The following is an 18,071-nucleotide window of genomic DNA, read 5'->3' on the forward strand; positions in this document are numbered from 1 at the left end:
AAAAAAGGTATAAAAAATAAAATAAAATCTTTGAGCTGCCAGTGGAGGCTATTCCTGCATATCCTCTCTCTCTCTCTCTCTCTCTCTCTCTCTCTCCTCTTACCCTTTATTGACGAAATGTAATCTGATCCTTGTTAAGGATGTGGGTTCTCCAAACCACTAGCTAGGAGAATCCCTCCCTAATTAAGTAAAAAGTAGTATTATAATATTGTTTTCTTACAAATTTATTTAGGCAAATTAATTGATTATTATTGCAATAGATTAAAAAAAAGTTTTGTATATATATATTTTCATTTAATAACAAAGGGTGTCCCCACATCTTTTGGAGTGGGAGTAATCTTTATGGCCCTCACAATCCATTTTCCACTCCGGATCAGATATGAACCCCAAGAAAGAATCAAGATACCAAGAGGAATCCAACCCAAGTAAAACACTTCCTGAAGTTCGTTGAATTGAAATTAAGGAATCCGAGCAGCACTAAGAACAAGTCAGCTGAATTCTTGGTTAAATGGTATAAGTAAATCCATCTTCACATTAGTCTTCTGACATTTTCATTGATAAAAAAAACGTGAAGTGGAGCTGAATAGGGAGATTGGGCTTGAGATTTGGGTCCAGGAGCTCAATTAGACACAGATGGCCTTCAGTACTAACTGACCCAACACAGAGATTGGGCTAATCTCTGCTCGGCGGATGGCCAAACCTCATCCCACGCATCTTAGACAGACCTCTGTGTGTTCTTGTTGAGCCAATTGATCTATATCAGAATTAGTAATGTGGGATTATTCACATTTGGGTTAGTGGGCTTGGTCTTGGGCTTGGTTTGGGCCTAGGCTAAGATAAATTTGGATTTTATCTGCAGCATGATTGGGCTTTTCTATTTTCATATATGAAAAACGTGGAGACAACAGAGCTGCTAATAAAAATTTAAGAAAATGTACTAATCATTTTTTCTTAGGTTTGAAATTTTTATTTTTCTTCTCTTTAATTTTCCTTACCACCAAACGGAGTCTTCCTGAATTTTGAAATTAATGAACCATATCATACTTGAATTGTTCTCCTTCTAAATAATTATTTCCGAATCTGACTTTGAAAACAATGTTCAAGACTAATGTAAACACGAAAAGTATTTAGGTTGGACCTGGAATCGAAAATTCTAATTTTGAATTTCATAGCATTTAAAAGCAAAAGATAATAATTTAATTTCAATTTATTTTCGTTGACTAAGATACATAATTTAAGTTGAAGTCATCTTCAGCCATGGATCATAATTGGTTTCTTAATAAGATAGAGAAATGACGTTGACTCCCAATGCATTTCTTTTCCCACTGATTAGATCATTTGTATTAAAAGAAAAAAAAAAAATTGAGTAAATATAGATAGACTAGAAAAAATCAGAAACACCAACATGGATTGCTAATCAGCACTCCCCATTTTCGGCATTATCATCAATAAGGAAACACCAACAAACTACAAAAACTATCACCTAGAGAGATGAAATCTCAATCTATATTGCGTATCAATCATTTGCTCGTCTTGCATATGAGATGGCAAGACAACCATAAAGTAACCCCAAGCCATTTTCATAACCTAAAGCTGCTTTAACTAACAGAATCGATCAAAAGGATAATTTCATAATACTAGGTTCATGACAATGAACATCAAGAAGGATTAGGAATCACCAACATGGAAAGACTGCCCGTTTGATAACGTTTCTGCCGTTTAAATTTCTGTTTTTAGAAACAGAAACGAAATTGAAGGTGTTTGATAAGTCATGTTTTTAGAAGTCGATGGTAACCAGTGAAAGAATTGCCATAAGTTGTTTCCAGAAATGGTGAAACACGTTGAACTTGTTTTGCCTGGGTCGTTTCTTGAATAATAAATAAGTAAAAATTTCTATTTCTATTTCTAAAAATAAGTGAAATGGAACAGTTTTATCAAACGCTTTTTGCTCCGTTTCTGCTGTTTCTGGAAACAAAAACGACAGAAACGTGTTTCTTGAAACGTTATCAAACGGGCCTTAGGGCTTGGGCGAACTGAAAAAGACCAACCACAAATCATTTGATTGACCCACCTTTTTTATTTGTTTGGTATTTGTCAATTTTATAATCGATTTGGTTTTGATCTCATTCAATTACACCAATAACACTGATTTTTATTTATTTATTTATTTATTTTTATAGAAAATCTATAAGAGAGGGTAGACCTCGGCACAATGGTAATATTGCTCCATTACAACCTAGCGTCACATGTTTAAGTAAGAAACTGTCACTTATCAAAGAATAGGTAAAACTGCACATTAAATACATTCCAAACTGACCAATTGACGACTGTAAATGTGTCCCTGATGAACAAATGGTTAGTGGAAGGATCAGAGAAATGTAATGTTTTAAAACAGATTTATAATGGAACGTCGAGTAGTAATGTCTACACGTTTTGGAAAAAGTCCTCGTAGTAATGGCACAGAGGAAATAATCCGGCTGCCTATCCCACAGTGACACATATGACGTTGACATTCTTTTCTAAATCATATGTGGACCTCTACTGATTGAATTCGTCTTTCACCCTTTCATTGGTGTGGTTCTTTAGGTCATGGGCTAATGTTTTTCTAGAACTCACCTTGGAGAAAAATCGTGGAAATCATATTCCACCTTTGTAAGGTGTGATCTATGATTTATATATATATATATATATATATATATTTTTTTTATAAGAAGGTTTTTATCATTATCCAAGGGACATCACCAAAAAAAAAAAAAAAAAAAAAAAAAAAAAAAGGCCGCTACTGAGATTGCAGCTAGGTAAAATGGTATTTGTGAACTCAAGAGGAAAGTGAATTATTTTATTTTTTTTACTATAAACAACGGTTACCACTTAATTTCATTCATATCTCCTAGTGGATCTAAAGAATGCGACAACATGCGTATACCCTACCTCTCAACCCCCTCTCAAGTGGCTCATCTAGATGGGTTATGGTGACCGAGAATTTTGGGTGAAGACTTTGTGGAATAGTTGAATACATTGGTCTGTCTCTATTCTGAATTTTTAATTCTTCACCTTAAATAAATCAAGGAAATAGTTTTTTATTTTTCTCTTCTAATCTTTTGGTTGGCATCAAAAGTCTAAAGGTAATCTTTGGTGGGGCTTATGGGCATAGAATTTTGATCATTTCAATCAAATAAAAATACAAAAAAAATTCAAGGAGAGCCCACTTACTTGGGAGTACAATTATAAAACTCTAATCAATCTCTGAAAGAAGTTTTACTTCATCATGCGATAAACATTTGAGAAAAAATTGGTTGCTATTCGGATTGCAACTATCTACTTGTAATCAAAGATATCGAATGATTCAATTTCCCCTTGGATTGACAAATATTCTTCATTTATATATTTTCTAAAATATCCTTTAAGATTTTTTTTTCCTATTACTTAGCAAAGATTGCAACAAAATTTCATTCATATCACCCCGTAAATCGTAGGGATAAGATAACACGCGTGGCCCCCATTGAGGTGAATGAAAATTTTGGGTAAAGACTTTTGGAGTTTTCCATTCTGAATTTTTAATTCCTCACCTCAGATAAATCGAGGAAATCGTTTTTTTTTTTTTTTTTCTTATGTCTCAGTGGCATCAAAAGTCCAAAGGTGGTCCAGGCCCTGGGTCGATGGATATGGATGAAATCCAACCAGGTAAATCAAATTTCAAGCGACTGGGGCTGCTCACCTTAGGGGAGGGCCGGTTGGTTGTCTACTTGTCCCGGCACATCTCTTCCTATATTGGATTCAGATCAACTTGACAGGTAAGCCAGGGTTGTAATGGTTGACTGACTTGCGGTCAATGAATATTGAGTACATGGAAGAAATGGATGAATATTAAATTTATGGGAAAGGAATAGGCATCCCTTGGTTTATAGGCAAATTAGTGGATAGTATCAACAGGGGGTGTCAAATGAAATATAAAAGGAGTAGGGGGTCATTTCAAAAAGGAGAAGAGAGAGATAGGTCAGGCTTGCCGATTTTGTAGTTTCCTGAAATTTATGTATTTGTCTTTTGAGGAAAAAGTTGGGATGGCCACTGATAATATCGTAAGCTAACACCTATTGTGTCTATCTCTCTATTATCTTTTGAAATGACCCACTTATCTTTCCTACATAATACCTTATCATTTGTCCTCATTGGTGTTGTCCGCTAACTTATTGTATACTGATGATATACTTATTATTATTATTATTATTTTCCTAACAAGAAATCCTTTAAACCTGTTCGATATTACCATAATAATAATAATAATAATAAGGAAAAAAGAATCCTGGGATCTAGCACAGGAAATGTCTAAACACCACTAGGTACTTTCACACCTTGATAGGTCTAGTGTCCCTATACTAGACTGATAGAGTTTCACCTACCATATTAATTAATAAACAATAATTAAATTTATTACATTTTCTCAGTAATAATACTAACAATTATAGTTTTTTTTTTTTTTTGTGTTTAACAAAAACTTCAAGCAGGTTTTTAAAATAGTAGCTAACTTAACATCAGTATACTTATCAACCAAAAACACTTGAATTTTGTTAAAGAGTATGTATCTAGTATTTTTTTTTTTTTGGTACCAACCTATGTATCTAGTCATCAAAGATATTACCATGTTTTTTTTTCGGGTAGAAGAGATATTACCATGTGCTACCGTGGATTTAAGAGTTCTATTCGACCCAAATTTGTGTTACTTTATATAATAATGATTATCCTCACCCACTTTTGGGTGATGATAATAAATAAATCAACCTTTTAAGGTGTTTGTTTGCGTAGGGACAAGACATGAAGCATAATGGGGTAAAAGGTTTCCACAAAGAAAGCCATTTTTTCTTCCTTAGATAAAGTCTCATAAGTGCAAAACATCATTCGATCCATATCTTTACAGACAAACGATCCCTGACTGTTCCTTCCTTCCCTTGTGGAACAGTTTATAGATTCAATGGGTGGCTTTAGTAAGAGGGAAATGAGAAGGAAACAACAAAGATAACCCCTTTTGATTGGTTTGATAATAAGAATTGAAAGACAGAAACTAATTAGGAGAGCTAACAACCCCTCTTGAAAAAGAGAATCAGATGTTGATATCCATCACCATTACCATCACCGACATTACAGTTATTACATATATGCCTAAAGATGTATGGATTATGAACAAGGGAAGAAGTATGGAAGGTGCAGGTGATGCTATGCAGAGTTATATCTTTATGGTTATGGTGACTGTGATGTATCAAAATGATTCGAGTCCTCCACACTCAATCGTACAAAGAATGACTATGTCGGTGGCAAACAAGGACCCTACGTGGGTTGGTTGGTTTCTGTCCTTCACTTTCACCAATACTAGCAGGCTTAGATGTAGCCAAGCCAGCTAGCTTTTCGTGCAACAACCTTCCTTCTTACTTTCCAGGTCAGCTGTCTCCTTCCGTCTTTATCTTGATCTCCATTCTTAGGATCTTATCGGTTGATCTTTTGTTCTTCGTGTAAAGTTCATCAAAGAATTAAACATCCATGGAATAGCCATGCACCTACTAGTCAAACCAAAGACACGTTCTTGGAAATTAAATGAAAGGTGAAAGAGTGTTGGGTTGGGAGGGGAGGGGAGGGGAGGGGAGACAATCTGCTTTTTCCTTGTTGCTAACTAATTAAAAGTGAGTTTAGATCCCTTGCACGTACACTTCGTAACATCTTGTACGTTCACGTAAATGTGTACACTTCATATGTTAACACCTGTTTCTTTTGTTTCTTTAAATACCATTATTTGTCTATTTAATGGCAATTAATGGAAAAAGTGTTGGCACCTCAAGCGTATGTGCAAACACTTATAATCATTGCTTCACAGGGTTATACTTAATTTTTGGAAAAACACGATTATACCTAATTCGATCCAAAAAGATCAATACATTTGAGATATGGTTATTAAAGTTTAGGAAAAAACTGTATGCACTGCTGGTGTGCATTGCCCTCTCATTCTCTCCTCCATGACATGTAGTTCCTTATATATGAAAAATGTGGCACCTCCTCCCATGTGCCCAATGGTTTGCCACATAATTGCCATTATACACCGCTGGTGTGTATGTTCCCTCCTTTAAAGTTTACCTTTCAATCGTATCCCTTTTATTTGAAAATTAAAAAGTAATATCACATCTGAAAAGTATAATAGCAAATATATATGAAAAGGGTGTAAATCAGTTTGAAACCAAGTATTTGATTCAGTTTTGATTTTATTTTAAGGAGTTTTGGTGTGATCCAAAACTGAACCAAGCACCACTTTAGTTCTGAAAATCAGTATTGATCATACCTAACTTGTCCGGTTCTGGTTCTTATTGATCATTTCTCAAATTTGGTTCCTACATGGCTTTACCCAAAAAAAAAGTCTCTACATGGTTCAGATCCGGTTCTTGTACTTGGTTTATAATAGAAATCTATTATACTATAATAGTATTATAAAATATAAAACTAAAATTAGTAATATATATTATAATATATTATATTAATATTAAATGTATTAATATATATTATAATATATTAGTATTATACTATATTAATAAACTATAGTATACTCGTACTCAGTTTTGGTTCGATTTCAGTTTTAACCATCAATTCCTATGCTAAAACAGGAAAGTAACCAAGTCTCGACTCAATTTTATTTGTTAGATCCGGATTGTAACCACAATCTATTTGATTCTGATTATTTGATCTGGAATTGGTTTTTTTTTTTTTTTTTTTTTTCTTTTCTCGGTTCTCAATGTACAACCCATCCTCTCGGATATCTGGCACATTTCATCATACTTTCTTATTTGTAATTTTTTTTTTCATCCCTAGGGAGACCGAATATGTAGTTGATTCACTATCCAGGTAGCTGAAATCTAGATTCGTATCTTTCTATTCAGATACTTATCTAGATGGTAGTATTAACCTTCACTAGAAAAAAGAAAGAAAAAGACATCAGATATTAACTGGTTTTGATGGATATGCTGATTTTAATTTAAGGTTATAGATAATCATGTGGCACTATATATATACTTTTGATTTAGATAGAGTAATATATATAAACCATGCTTTTTTGTTTTTAGAGATTAAAATCATGATACTTAAGGGCTTATGACTGAGTTTAAACAATAATTACACGACTCTTACTTTGCTCACATGTCGAAATTGATTATACAACTCAATCATATATCCGTTCCCACAGCTTGAACTTTTACCCTAGAATTTTTGTCTAAAGTAATTTAATTACATCTCATAGACCAAGGAACTATAGCAAAGTAGACTAAATAGGAAAATTAAATTTGCCAGTGTTTTTTTTTTTTTTTTAATGTTGAATATTGAGATAAATCAATTTTTTTTGCAAATCATCAATAAAAATTTGAGATTAAGAGCAACATAGTGCACAAGGCTCCCACTACTATAGGGTCTGGAAGGGACGAATATAAAATTAAGATTAGTGAAAAAAAAAAAGAGGAAAAAAAAAAACTTTATCTCACTAAATCAATCTCTCATTTAGAGTTTAACCTTAAAGTGGATTGTAAAACCAAAATCTGGCAAACTTATAAGGTACATCAATCTCCATTAACATGGCCTTGCTAATTTTGATTTTTCTGAAAAGTTGAATGAGAGAAAAGAAGAAAGAAATTTAGGGATTAATTTCATTTTTATTTGGGAGGGGAGAGGACGTTGACAGCTTAGGAGGCAATGCTCTCCATGGCCTACGCGGTAGTTAGAGTGTTGTAATGCAAATGGAAATTGGTAAGAAGAGAGGCCAGGTCAGGGTCAAGGAAAGATATTATTTTCTTCTAGTAATAATTAATAGGCAACTTTCACAAAGACTAAAACTCAATTAATAACATAAGTAAAAGGTTTACCCAATAAATAAAATTGGTGGCAAGAACAGGTCCATATTTTCTTAATTAAAAATTAAGTTATCATATAAGAAAAAAAGCATGAAATAGCTTGCGTGATGTGAATATTAAAAAGAAAGACCAAGTGAACTTACTGTTTCCTTACTTTGATTTTTTTCTTCTGTTCAAAAATTTTTAAGTAAAGAGAAAAAAAAGGTGAAAGATTTCACATACAATACTTCAACTAGTTCATAAAAATACTCGATTCATATGCTTATTCAACGGTTGAAGTGTTGATCATATTTTATACACACATACACGATTATGCATAAAAACTGGACCCAAAAAAGAAAGATAAAAGGAATGAATTCCTCGGACCCATGACCTTATATCTTATATCATACTAAAGTTTTGGAATTTTATTTTGTAAGAGGAAACAGTGTTGATGGACAACAACCCACAAGTTAAGAAGGTGGGTGGGTGACTTAGATCAGGCATATCATGTGGGCAGACATAGTGCAAAGTGTCAAGTTTCACATTAATTAGAGTTGGCCAAATTGGAAATCAAATCATTGAAAATAAATTAGGGAAAATGACATATATCATCCCAAAAAATCCCATGTGACATGTGAGGGTCACTTTTTCTAAAAATTACTTTCGCTTCCATTTTTAGTGATGATGTTAACTTAGAGATTTAGAAAATAAGAAAATACGATACTAATCCTTTTATTATTTGCTTAGTATCTACACCTGCAAATCCAAATATCTATCAAGAAGAACTTTGTGGAGTCCAACGGTCTTAGCTGCTTGTACCATGTTTGAAGGAAGACTAACCTCATTAGCTTCAGCCTCTTTCATCACTTCCTCAAACCTCATTATTTACCCCAACACCTCTTCTTCATGATCATCCTTTCCATGGCCATTGCTGCCACCAGCACCACCTCCTTCACATCCATATAGGTTTTTCCGGTTGCCATCACCACTACCCAAGGAGTACTTCCCATCACCTCCATTGTCATTGTCTAGAGTAAAGTTAGTTTGAGGGGTGGTACATATAATTTTTGAAAAAAGTGATCCTCACATGTCATATAAGATTTGTTAGGGGTAGTACATATAATTTTTCCAAAAATTAAGGACTAACAAGAAGTGCATGAAAATACAAAGGATTATTGAACTACATGAGAGGAAAAACAAGGGTAACAAAATTCTTGAATTGTGATCACTTTAAACTGTTTTCTAGATATCCAATGACCAGAATTGTCATATCACTTTATAAGTATAGAATAATTGTTTTCATCCACTAATTTTGTCATGACTTGTTAAGTACAAACGTTTCACCGCTTAATAATTTAAGAGGTAGGTTTGTAGAGAAGAAAGAAAGAGAGGGATAGAAGGTCTAGAATCTGGATCTTCTCCCCTTGCACATAACCACTACACCCCATTTTACACCGTTCATGGATGTGGGGACCACATCCCAAATGTGGTCCCACACCCATGGATGGTGTGAGGTGGGGGTATCTGCCGGGGAGGGGATCTCTCTCGAGGGTTTAGCTCTGGATCTGTTATATGTAAGGGTACGCTACACGGATGGCCAAGTCTTACACGTAGCCGGTTTGGTGAGAGACCAATTCTTTTATCCGCGGGCTGCGGAGGACATAAACTTTCACCTAATAATAATTTAAGAAGAGAGAAAGAGAGAGAGAGTTTTGCTTCGTCTTTTCTTCCATGAAGCAAAAGGCAAGGCAGAAAAGTGAAACTTCCTTGAGGGGAACTTTGGCTTATCTTTGCCTATAAATTCGCCCACCAACCTCCCATACTTCCCAATCTTCACAGCGAAATAATATCTCTAGTTCAGAATTTTGAGACCCCTTATATCTTTGTACTTGTTATTTCTCTGAATTTTGGCTAATCTTTGCCTACAACCCACCAACCTCTCATACCTCCCATTCAAAATAACGAAACCATCTCTCTTCACTAGTTCAGGCGCGTCCATTAGTTATTTGTCTCTCTCTCTCTCTCTCTCTTGCCCCTACTGCACCCTTCTCTTCTTGTGTTGGTGTTTAATGAGCGAGATGTGGAACAAGTCTCATAGCGAGAATGGTGAGAAGAACAAGATCATCAAGAAGATCAAAGGATCCGTTGTATTGATGAAGAAGAATGTTTTGGACTTGGAGGACTTAAACGATTCGTTTATCGACCGGGTCTTTGAGTTCTTCGGAAGAGGAGTTACTTTGCAGCTCATCAGTGCTTCTAATGGCGACTCTGGTCAGTTCTTCCTTCCTATATCTTCTCCACCCTCACCCCATATAATCCCTTTTCTTCATTCCCAACACACCCCAGAGAGAGAGAGAGAGAGAGAGCGATAAAATCTCATTCCAAGGTTATTGGACACTGGTTTTTTTTAAATCTTTTATTCTGGTCCCTTGTTTTTAAAATTTCTTTCAACAAGTAGGCCCTTGAGTTTGAGATGAGACAAACAGAACGTGAAACCCAATTAGTGGAATTCAGAATTCTTCTTTTTTCATGTTTTGGTTACTCAAACGAAATTATAGCATAACCCCATGGCCGGTCAAATTTGATCAGAGATCAAAGTTTTTCAGATTATTGATTCATGGTGATCAAGTCTGATCACCGGGGAGTTTTTCTTAGGTCTTAACTTCTCTAGAAATGCTCCAATCTCCACAGTTCACAATCAACAATTCCACATAGACAAGTAGATTAACATAACCCATTAATTTCTTCATCCACTCATGCCATCACTGGATGTGCTTGTCTTGACTCTTATGGTTGAGTAAGCTTAAGGACGGTCGATCAGTCCCATAGGATGGTCCACAGAAGAGGGCCATGACCCCAGAGGGGCAAACTGAGGCTGTGTTTGTATGCACTCTTGGAATCCATTTTAGGTGGATAATGCATTCCAAGAAATCATGGAAAATGCAGACTTATTTCTTCCACCCATGATCTTAACTATCTGAACCCATTTATTTAGCTTATATTTAATTATCTCATCTTCTTAACTTCAACATTTTTTGGAGTCTTGCATCGCACCGCACCCCTCCCCACCCCACATCACATCTGGAGATCTCAACTCTAATCTAAACCACGGTTAGAGAAAATGAGCTATTTAGCTATACTTTGAACACGTTATCATACTTGGACTTTTCTAAATTAAAGTTGCATTTGGCATGGTTTCTTGGATGTATTATCATTCTAGAATGCATTCCAAATGCAGCATGAGGTGGGATTAGTGTGTCGTATGAAAATTAATCTGAGATACAAGTAGAATGGCTAAAATAATAATAATAATAATAATAATAATAATAATAATAATAATAATAATAATAATAATAATAATAATAATAATAATAATAATATAAGAGATTGTTTCGTCAATGGGTTGGTAGCCTAGTGGAAGGTAGCCCTTGCCTCATTGATCTCGAGTCAGCTGGTTGTCGATTTGAATCGGCAAGCCCTACTATGGCTCGTTGGTTCTGCGGACACATTGCTTGACATATGGGGGCTTTGGCTTAAGGCTATGATCACTTTCATGGAGCATCCTTATTTTTCTAAAAAAATAAAAAATAAGATTATTTCAGGATATAAGAATGAAAATTAAAAAAAGGTAAAATTCTCTGGTTGAATGTTCAGTTCTTTGTTGCTTCCATTTGTTTCAATTTTACCACCTCCCACCCTTAACAAAAAACCATTAATCCTTTGTTTTCATTCTATAAAGTAAAATGCGGCCTTATCTTGCTAATCTTTGACAGAAGATGAGATTAAATCTTTAACCAAGCAATAATGCCAGCTTTTGTCTGAGATAATCTCATCATCAACTAAAGTAACTTAAAACAAACAAGATGGGTCCCTAATCACGTTTGATGTCTGAAAATTCTACCATTCTAGACATGACCTCTTCAAAGCTTTTTTTATTTTTATTTTTATTATTTTTTTTTAACTTACTCGTCTTGTCTCTGCAGAAAAGGAAATGAGGGGAAAGGTTGGAAAACCTGCATACTTGGAGGAATGGATCACAACAATTAGCCCATTGATTGCTGGTGCATCTACTTACAATGTCACATTTGAGTGGGAAGAAGCCCTAGGAGTACCAGGAGCTTTCATAATCAAGAACATGCACCACAGCGAGTTCTACCTCAATACTGTCACACTTGAAGATGTCCCTGGAAAGGGTTGTGTCCATTTTGTCTGCAATTCTTGGGTTTACCCAGCTCACCGTTACAATTATGATCGTGTTTTCTTCGCTAATCCGGTAATTATCTTATTCAATTATTGCATTAGATTATTGTTCGCTGACTTGCCGTTGATAGGTCGAGGCTAGACTGCATGAGGCATACCTTAATATGAAATTCTAATAAGATTTAAAAATGAGGTCAACTCTTGGACTTCCAAAGGACTGACTTAGGGAGTTAGGGGTGCAATTGGGCTGGGGGACAGGCTGTGCATTTTTTTTTTTTTTTCAATCCAGAATCTGTTTGGGGTCCCAAGCTGGGCAAGTTTTTAACTAAATATATATATATATATATATTATGTAAATTATGGAACTTAATCCATGACTCTTTATTCAACCATTTGCATTTTTTAAAGCCACTTTCATCTATTTACACTTGCCAAAACAATAAAGAAAATTGTGTATCCCAGGAATCACCTATTTTGCAACCCGCTTCCTTCTCTAGTATGAACTTAAAAACAAAGAAAATAATACAGCTCATGGAAGAAAAGAAGTTTATTGAACTCATAGGAGAGAATTTGCGGTTGTGGGTTCAATATGGCCCACGGCTCTAGTCATGCCCAAGGACTGGATACTTGCCAAAAAAAAAAAAGAGAGAAACCTAGAATGTCAACAGTTAATATAATTTTTTATTTGGGGGTTAGTTTTTATGAGAAATGTGACAACTTAAGAATAAACTTTTTTTTTTGTTTTTAATCCTGTTTTGTTTGGATAAACAACATAAGTTAGCTTTAGGAGATTAATGTGTATGGTTTTGTTACAGACCTATCTACCGAGTGAAACACCTGAGCCTCTGCGTAAGTACAGAGAAGAAGAGCTTGTGAATCTAAGAGGAGACGTAACAGGAGAGCTCAAGGAATGGGATAGAGTCTATGACTATGCTTTCTACAATGATCTGGGGGACCCTGATAAGGGAATTGAATATGCACGTCCTGTCCTTGGAGGTTCAACTGAATACCCTTACCCACGCAGGGGAAGAACTGGTCGAAAACCTACAAACACAGGTTAATATATAATCTGCTAATTAATTATTCTCTATAACCAGTCATTATAAAGTAGTCAGGAAGTAAATAAGTGTTTTATTTTAGCCCGAATTTTACTAACACAGTGTCATAGTAGCAGATCCTAACACTGAGAGCAGATTGCCACTGTTAATGAGTTTGAACATTTATGTTCCAAGAGATGAACGGTTTGGTCACATAAAGATGTCAGATTTCCTGGCATATGCATTGAAAGCTGTAGGTCAGTTCCTGCTTCCGGAACTAGAAGATTTCTGCAAGGCCACCCCTAATGAGTTTGAAACCTTTCAAGATGTATTAGACCTCTATGAGGGAGGGATCAAACTCCCTGGTGGTTCAAAACTAGAAAAACTCGAGTCCAAAATCCCTTTGGAGCTGCTAAAGGAACTCTTTCGCACAGATGGTGATCAAGGAATCCTCAAATATCCTATGCCTGAAGTGATCAAAGGTATGTATCAATGTGTTTATTTTTTTAAGAGGTGGGGGGGGGGGGGGGGGGGGGGAGGGGATGAGTTATATGCTGCTTATGATTTTGAAAACCTCTGTTTAATCTCTGTCTGTTTTTGTGATAATGATGCAGAGAATAAATTTGCTTGGAGAACAGATGAAGAATTCGCACGAGAAATGCTTGCTGGAGTGAACCCTGTTTGCATCCGCCGTCTCCAAGTAACTCAACACTTCTAATGCTTCTACTGATCTTAGGATTTTATCTTCTATTTGTTTTTCAGTTTCTTATCAAAACTGAAGTAATGTTAATGTGCAGGAGTTTCCCCCAGCCAGCAAACTTGATCCCAATGTGTATGGCAACCAGACCAGTTCAATAACCAGAGAGTACATTGAGGAGAATCTAGATGGCTTCACCGTCGATGAGGTTTAACCATTTTCATGTTATTTACTCAATAGAAATTTTTAGCTCATAAGCTCAAGGCAATAGACTCAATCATGGGGTTTCTTCTCTTTTTGTAGGCCATTGAGAACAACAAGCTCTTCATATTGGATCATCATGATACATTGATGCCATATATAAGGCGTATAAACACCACTACCACAAAGACCTATGCAACCAGAACACTCCTCTTCTTGAAAGAGGATGGGACCTTGAAGCCACTGGCAATTGAGTTGAGTCTACCACATCCAGATGGTGATGAATATGGTGCAATTAGTAAGGTCTTCAACCCTGCTGAAGAAGGTATTGAAGCCTCAGTATGGCAACTGGCTAAAGCTTATGCAGCTGTGAATGACTCTGGTGTTCACCAGCTTATCAGTCACTGGTAATTAGATGCTTCAAATTGGAAAATTTGTGATAAGAATCTGATTCATAACAGTTTAATTAATGATTTTCTTATTCTGGTTGCAGGTTACATACACATGCTGCGATTGAGCCATTTGTGATTGCGATGAATAGACAATTGAGTGTGCTTCATCCAATTCATAAGCTTTTGCAGCCTCACTTTCGAGATACCATGAACATTAATGCCTTTGCTAGGCAGATCCTCATCAACGGCGGCGGAATATTGGAGAGTACAGTTTTCCCAGCAAAATTTTCAATGGAATTGTCTTCTGTGGCTTACAAGAGCTGGGTTTTCACTGATCAGTCACTGCCTGCAGACCTCATTAAGAGGTGAAAATCCTATAGACCTTACAAATATGATATCCTAAAAGTTAACCATATTGAACTTAGATTTTTTCATTTGTTTCATACAGGGGGATGGCAGTTCCAGACTCAAACAGTCCTCATGGCCTCCGGCTTTTAATTGAAGACTACCCTTATGCTGTTGATGGCCTTGAAATCTGGTCAGCAATTGAAGCCTGGGTCCATGATTACTGCTCTTTCTACTACCCAAAGGATGAAATTCTCCAAAGCGACTCCGAACTCCAGTCTTGGTGGGCAGAGCTTCGTGATGTAGGCCATGGTGACAAGAAGGATGAGCCATGGTGGCCCAAGATGCAAACTCTTGATGAACTAACACAAACATGCACCACCATCATATGGATAGCTTCAGCTCTCCATGCTGCTGTTAATTTTGGACAGTACCCCTATGCAGGTTACCTCCCAAACCGCCCAACCCTAAGCCGTCGCTTCATGCCTGAGCCAGGTTCTCCCGAGTACAATGAGCTTGAATCGGATCCTGACACAGTTTTCCTGAAAACAATAACAAGCCAACTCCAAACCCTCCTAGGTATATCCCTTATAGAGATTTTGTCCACACATTCTTCTGATGAGGTCTATCTTGGGCAAAGGGACACTCCAAACTGGACATCAGATACAGAACCATTGGAAGCTTTTGAAGAATTTGGAAAGAGGCTAGTAAAGATTGAGAATAGCATTATAAAGATGAACAATGACAAAAGATTGAGGAATCGAATAGGGCCTGTCTTGGTCCCATACACCTTGCTTTATCCAGACACTTCAAATATTTCTGGTATTGGTGGGCTAACTGGAAGAGGAATTCCCAATAGTGTCTCAATCTAAGGCTGAATTAACTGTTGTAGTTCCAAAGTAGTTAAGAGTTTTTTAAGCAAAGAATGGAACTTGTATGTGATGTGGTATACAGAGTAGCATACATATAGATTTGTATACAATACACAAGCTGTATACCTCATATGTCAAATAAATTCTATTTGTTTCCAATAAATTCTAATTCCATGCACTTCTTGCATTACCCAATTAACATATGGCCATGGCATCATCATTGACATCGAAGTAACCTCCAGCCCAATCTATTGCATCCTATCCTATACAGTAGGAATGTCAATTCTGTAAGAGATACATAATCACTCCAATGTAGCATGATTTTCTCTTGTCCGAATTTCCCCCTTTCAAGAAGAAATTTCTGCAGTTCCATGTCTCTAATTGGTTACAGAATTAGCTCAATGGAGAATCATATATGATTTTCCAAGAAATATGGTTTTCATGAAGTCAGGTAATATCTACTTGATGTTTGACCCAAACTGATATAATTTTGAAATAGTAGTAGTATAGTTTGAATAAGTGGGCTTATTGGGCCCCTTGCTGACCCCTTGTGGTGTGGGAAAAAATTTGGATGCTATATATTCGGCTGTTCACGGTCAAAGAAATAGAATAATTCACCTTTCCCTTAGGTACACAAATATCCTCTTAGATTTTAATATTTTCAAAATAGCCTTTAAGATTCTATTTATTTGGCTGTGAGCAGGGGTTGCAGCTACTTGGAATTGGCTGCTATTTGGCCAGCGGCCAAGTTTCCTTCCCTTGTGTGGGTCTCTGTCTTCCCCATCAGTGGGTCTTGTCCTCTTGTATAACCATATTAGAAATGTGTTGCACTCCAAGTTCCTTTACATTGTCAACATTGGTGATCCAACTTAATGAACCTTATCTTCGACTTTTCCTCTTTTCCCCTTGATTTTTTTGCCACAATTCTAATTTTTCTTACAATTAAATTTCATTAAAAAGTATATATATATATATATATTTTTTTTTTGTAGAACTTAGATGAAAATTTAGGGTTTTTTTTTTTCTTGTTTGGGAGGAAAGGGCCGTTGAAGGCTTAAGTCGCAATGCTCTCCATGGCCTTCGTGGTGGCCAGAATTTTCTCATGAAAATGGAAATCAGTATGAACAGAGAAAGGGTAAAGAATCATGGGTCATGGTCAGGGAGAATTCCACTTGCATGGTTCCACTAACAAACCCTTATTGGAACACCTTGATAGACATGCGATTTTATTCTTTTTTTTGGTAAAGAAATGCGATTTTATTCTTAATACGAACAAAATAATCACTGTGAGGGATGCTAATTAAATAAAGGGAAAAATCAATAAACACTAATTTTATTAGATTACATAAATAAAAGGTTTGACGTTGGAATCAAAATAAATAAATGGTGTACCCTTATATCCAATTGGTCGCCTAAGTGGGAAATGGGAATATCAGTTCCATATATTATTTTACTAAAAAGTTGCCTTATGTGGGGGAATGCGATCCTGAGATTCACCTCACTTTAATTTTCCCCTTCCATTCATATATTTTTTGATAAAAAAATAGAGGAAAATTAAAAAGAAAGATATCAAGGTTGGGTTCCCTAGAGCCACGACCTTCTCTTATATCTTTTATTATACTAAATGGTTGGAATTTTAATTTCATTATTATATTTTATGTTTTGGTAGAGGGTTGGAATTTTCTTTTAAGATAAGATAATCAACTTCCTTACTAAGAAGCGGTTTTGGGAGCCGGCAAACCACTGGCAAAAACGGTGGGTGAGTGCTTAGATCTGCCACATGGTAGATTATGTCGGGCTCTTGGCCCCCAAGATTATTGTTCACATGTTAAATTTTAAGTCCACTATAGTTGGACACATATGACATCACAAAGCATGACATCACAAAGCATGTAAACAAATACAGAAGTACCAAGAGGTGCATGGGAGTGCAAGGGGTGAATAAAAATAGTTGAGTAGATGGGAGTGCAACATGATTGAATTTGATGAGGTTGATTCGCATTTGATGTCTTTAAACCATATCAAGATCAAATCAAGTTCAGGAACGGGATTGTTCTTGTATGTTCCTAGTCTTGATATTTGGAATTCATTTTCTCTCTCTCTCTCTATTTAATAGATTCTAAATGCCCGGATCAAGGGTATATGAGAACAATCTCGTATGTAAACCTGATCTGACCTCAACCATTTCTTAAATATCCAATGGTCAGTTTTTTATATCTATAACAATTTGTATTCACACATCAATTTGGTCCATGGGTTGCGCACTTGTTGGCAGCAAATACATGACAGAATATTGAGATGTATGGGCATGCCAGAGTCGTATAGACTTGAGAGAACAACATGGAATATTTATTGACTTCTAACCAGGGAGAAGTGAGGTCTTTCCATCCCTCGATTGCTCCAAGGACGTAAAATTGAAAAGCAAACTCATAAAAAAAAAAAAAAAAAAAAAAAAAAGAAAAAGGAATTAT

At 35.9% G+C, this 18,071-nt stretch overlaps 1 protein-coding gene across 1 annotated transcript; it reads left to right on the forward strand.

Moving 5' to 3' along the window:
- Positions 1-9,603: 9,603 nt before the first annotated feature.
- On the forward strand, positions 9,604-15,763 carry LOC122071222 (probable linoleate 9S-lipoxygenase 5). The gene is made up of 9 exons (XM_042635535.1): positions 9,604-10,127; positions 11,840-12,129; positions 12,872-13,112; positions 13,231-13,575; positions 13,708-13,793; positions 13,891-13,998; positions 14,094-14,398; positions 14,485-14,748; positions 14,832-15,763. Exons 1-9 carry the CDS (start codon positions 9,926-9,928, stop codon positions 15,598-15,600), a joined length of 2,610 nt encoding a protein of 869 aa, XP_042491469.1. The 5' UTR covers positions 9,604-9,925; the 3' UTR covers positions 15,601-15,763.
- The last annotated feature ends 2,308 nt before the right edge of the window (positions 15,764-18,071 follow it).

Source organism: Macadamia integrifolia, unplaced genomic scaffold, assembly GCF_013358625.1.
Source record: "Macadamia integrifolia cultivar HAES 741 unplaced genomic scaffold, SCU_Mint_v3 scaffold_198A, whole genome shotgun sequence".
Classification (NCBI taxonomy): Eukaryota; Viridiplantae; Streptophyta; class Magnoliopsida; order Proteales; family Proteaceae; genus Macadamia; species Macadamia integrifolia.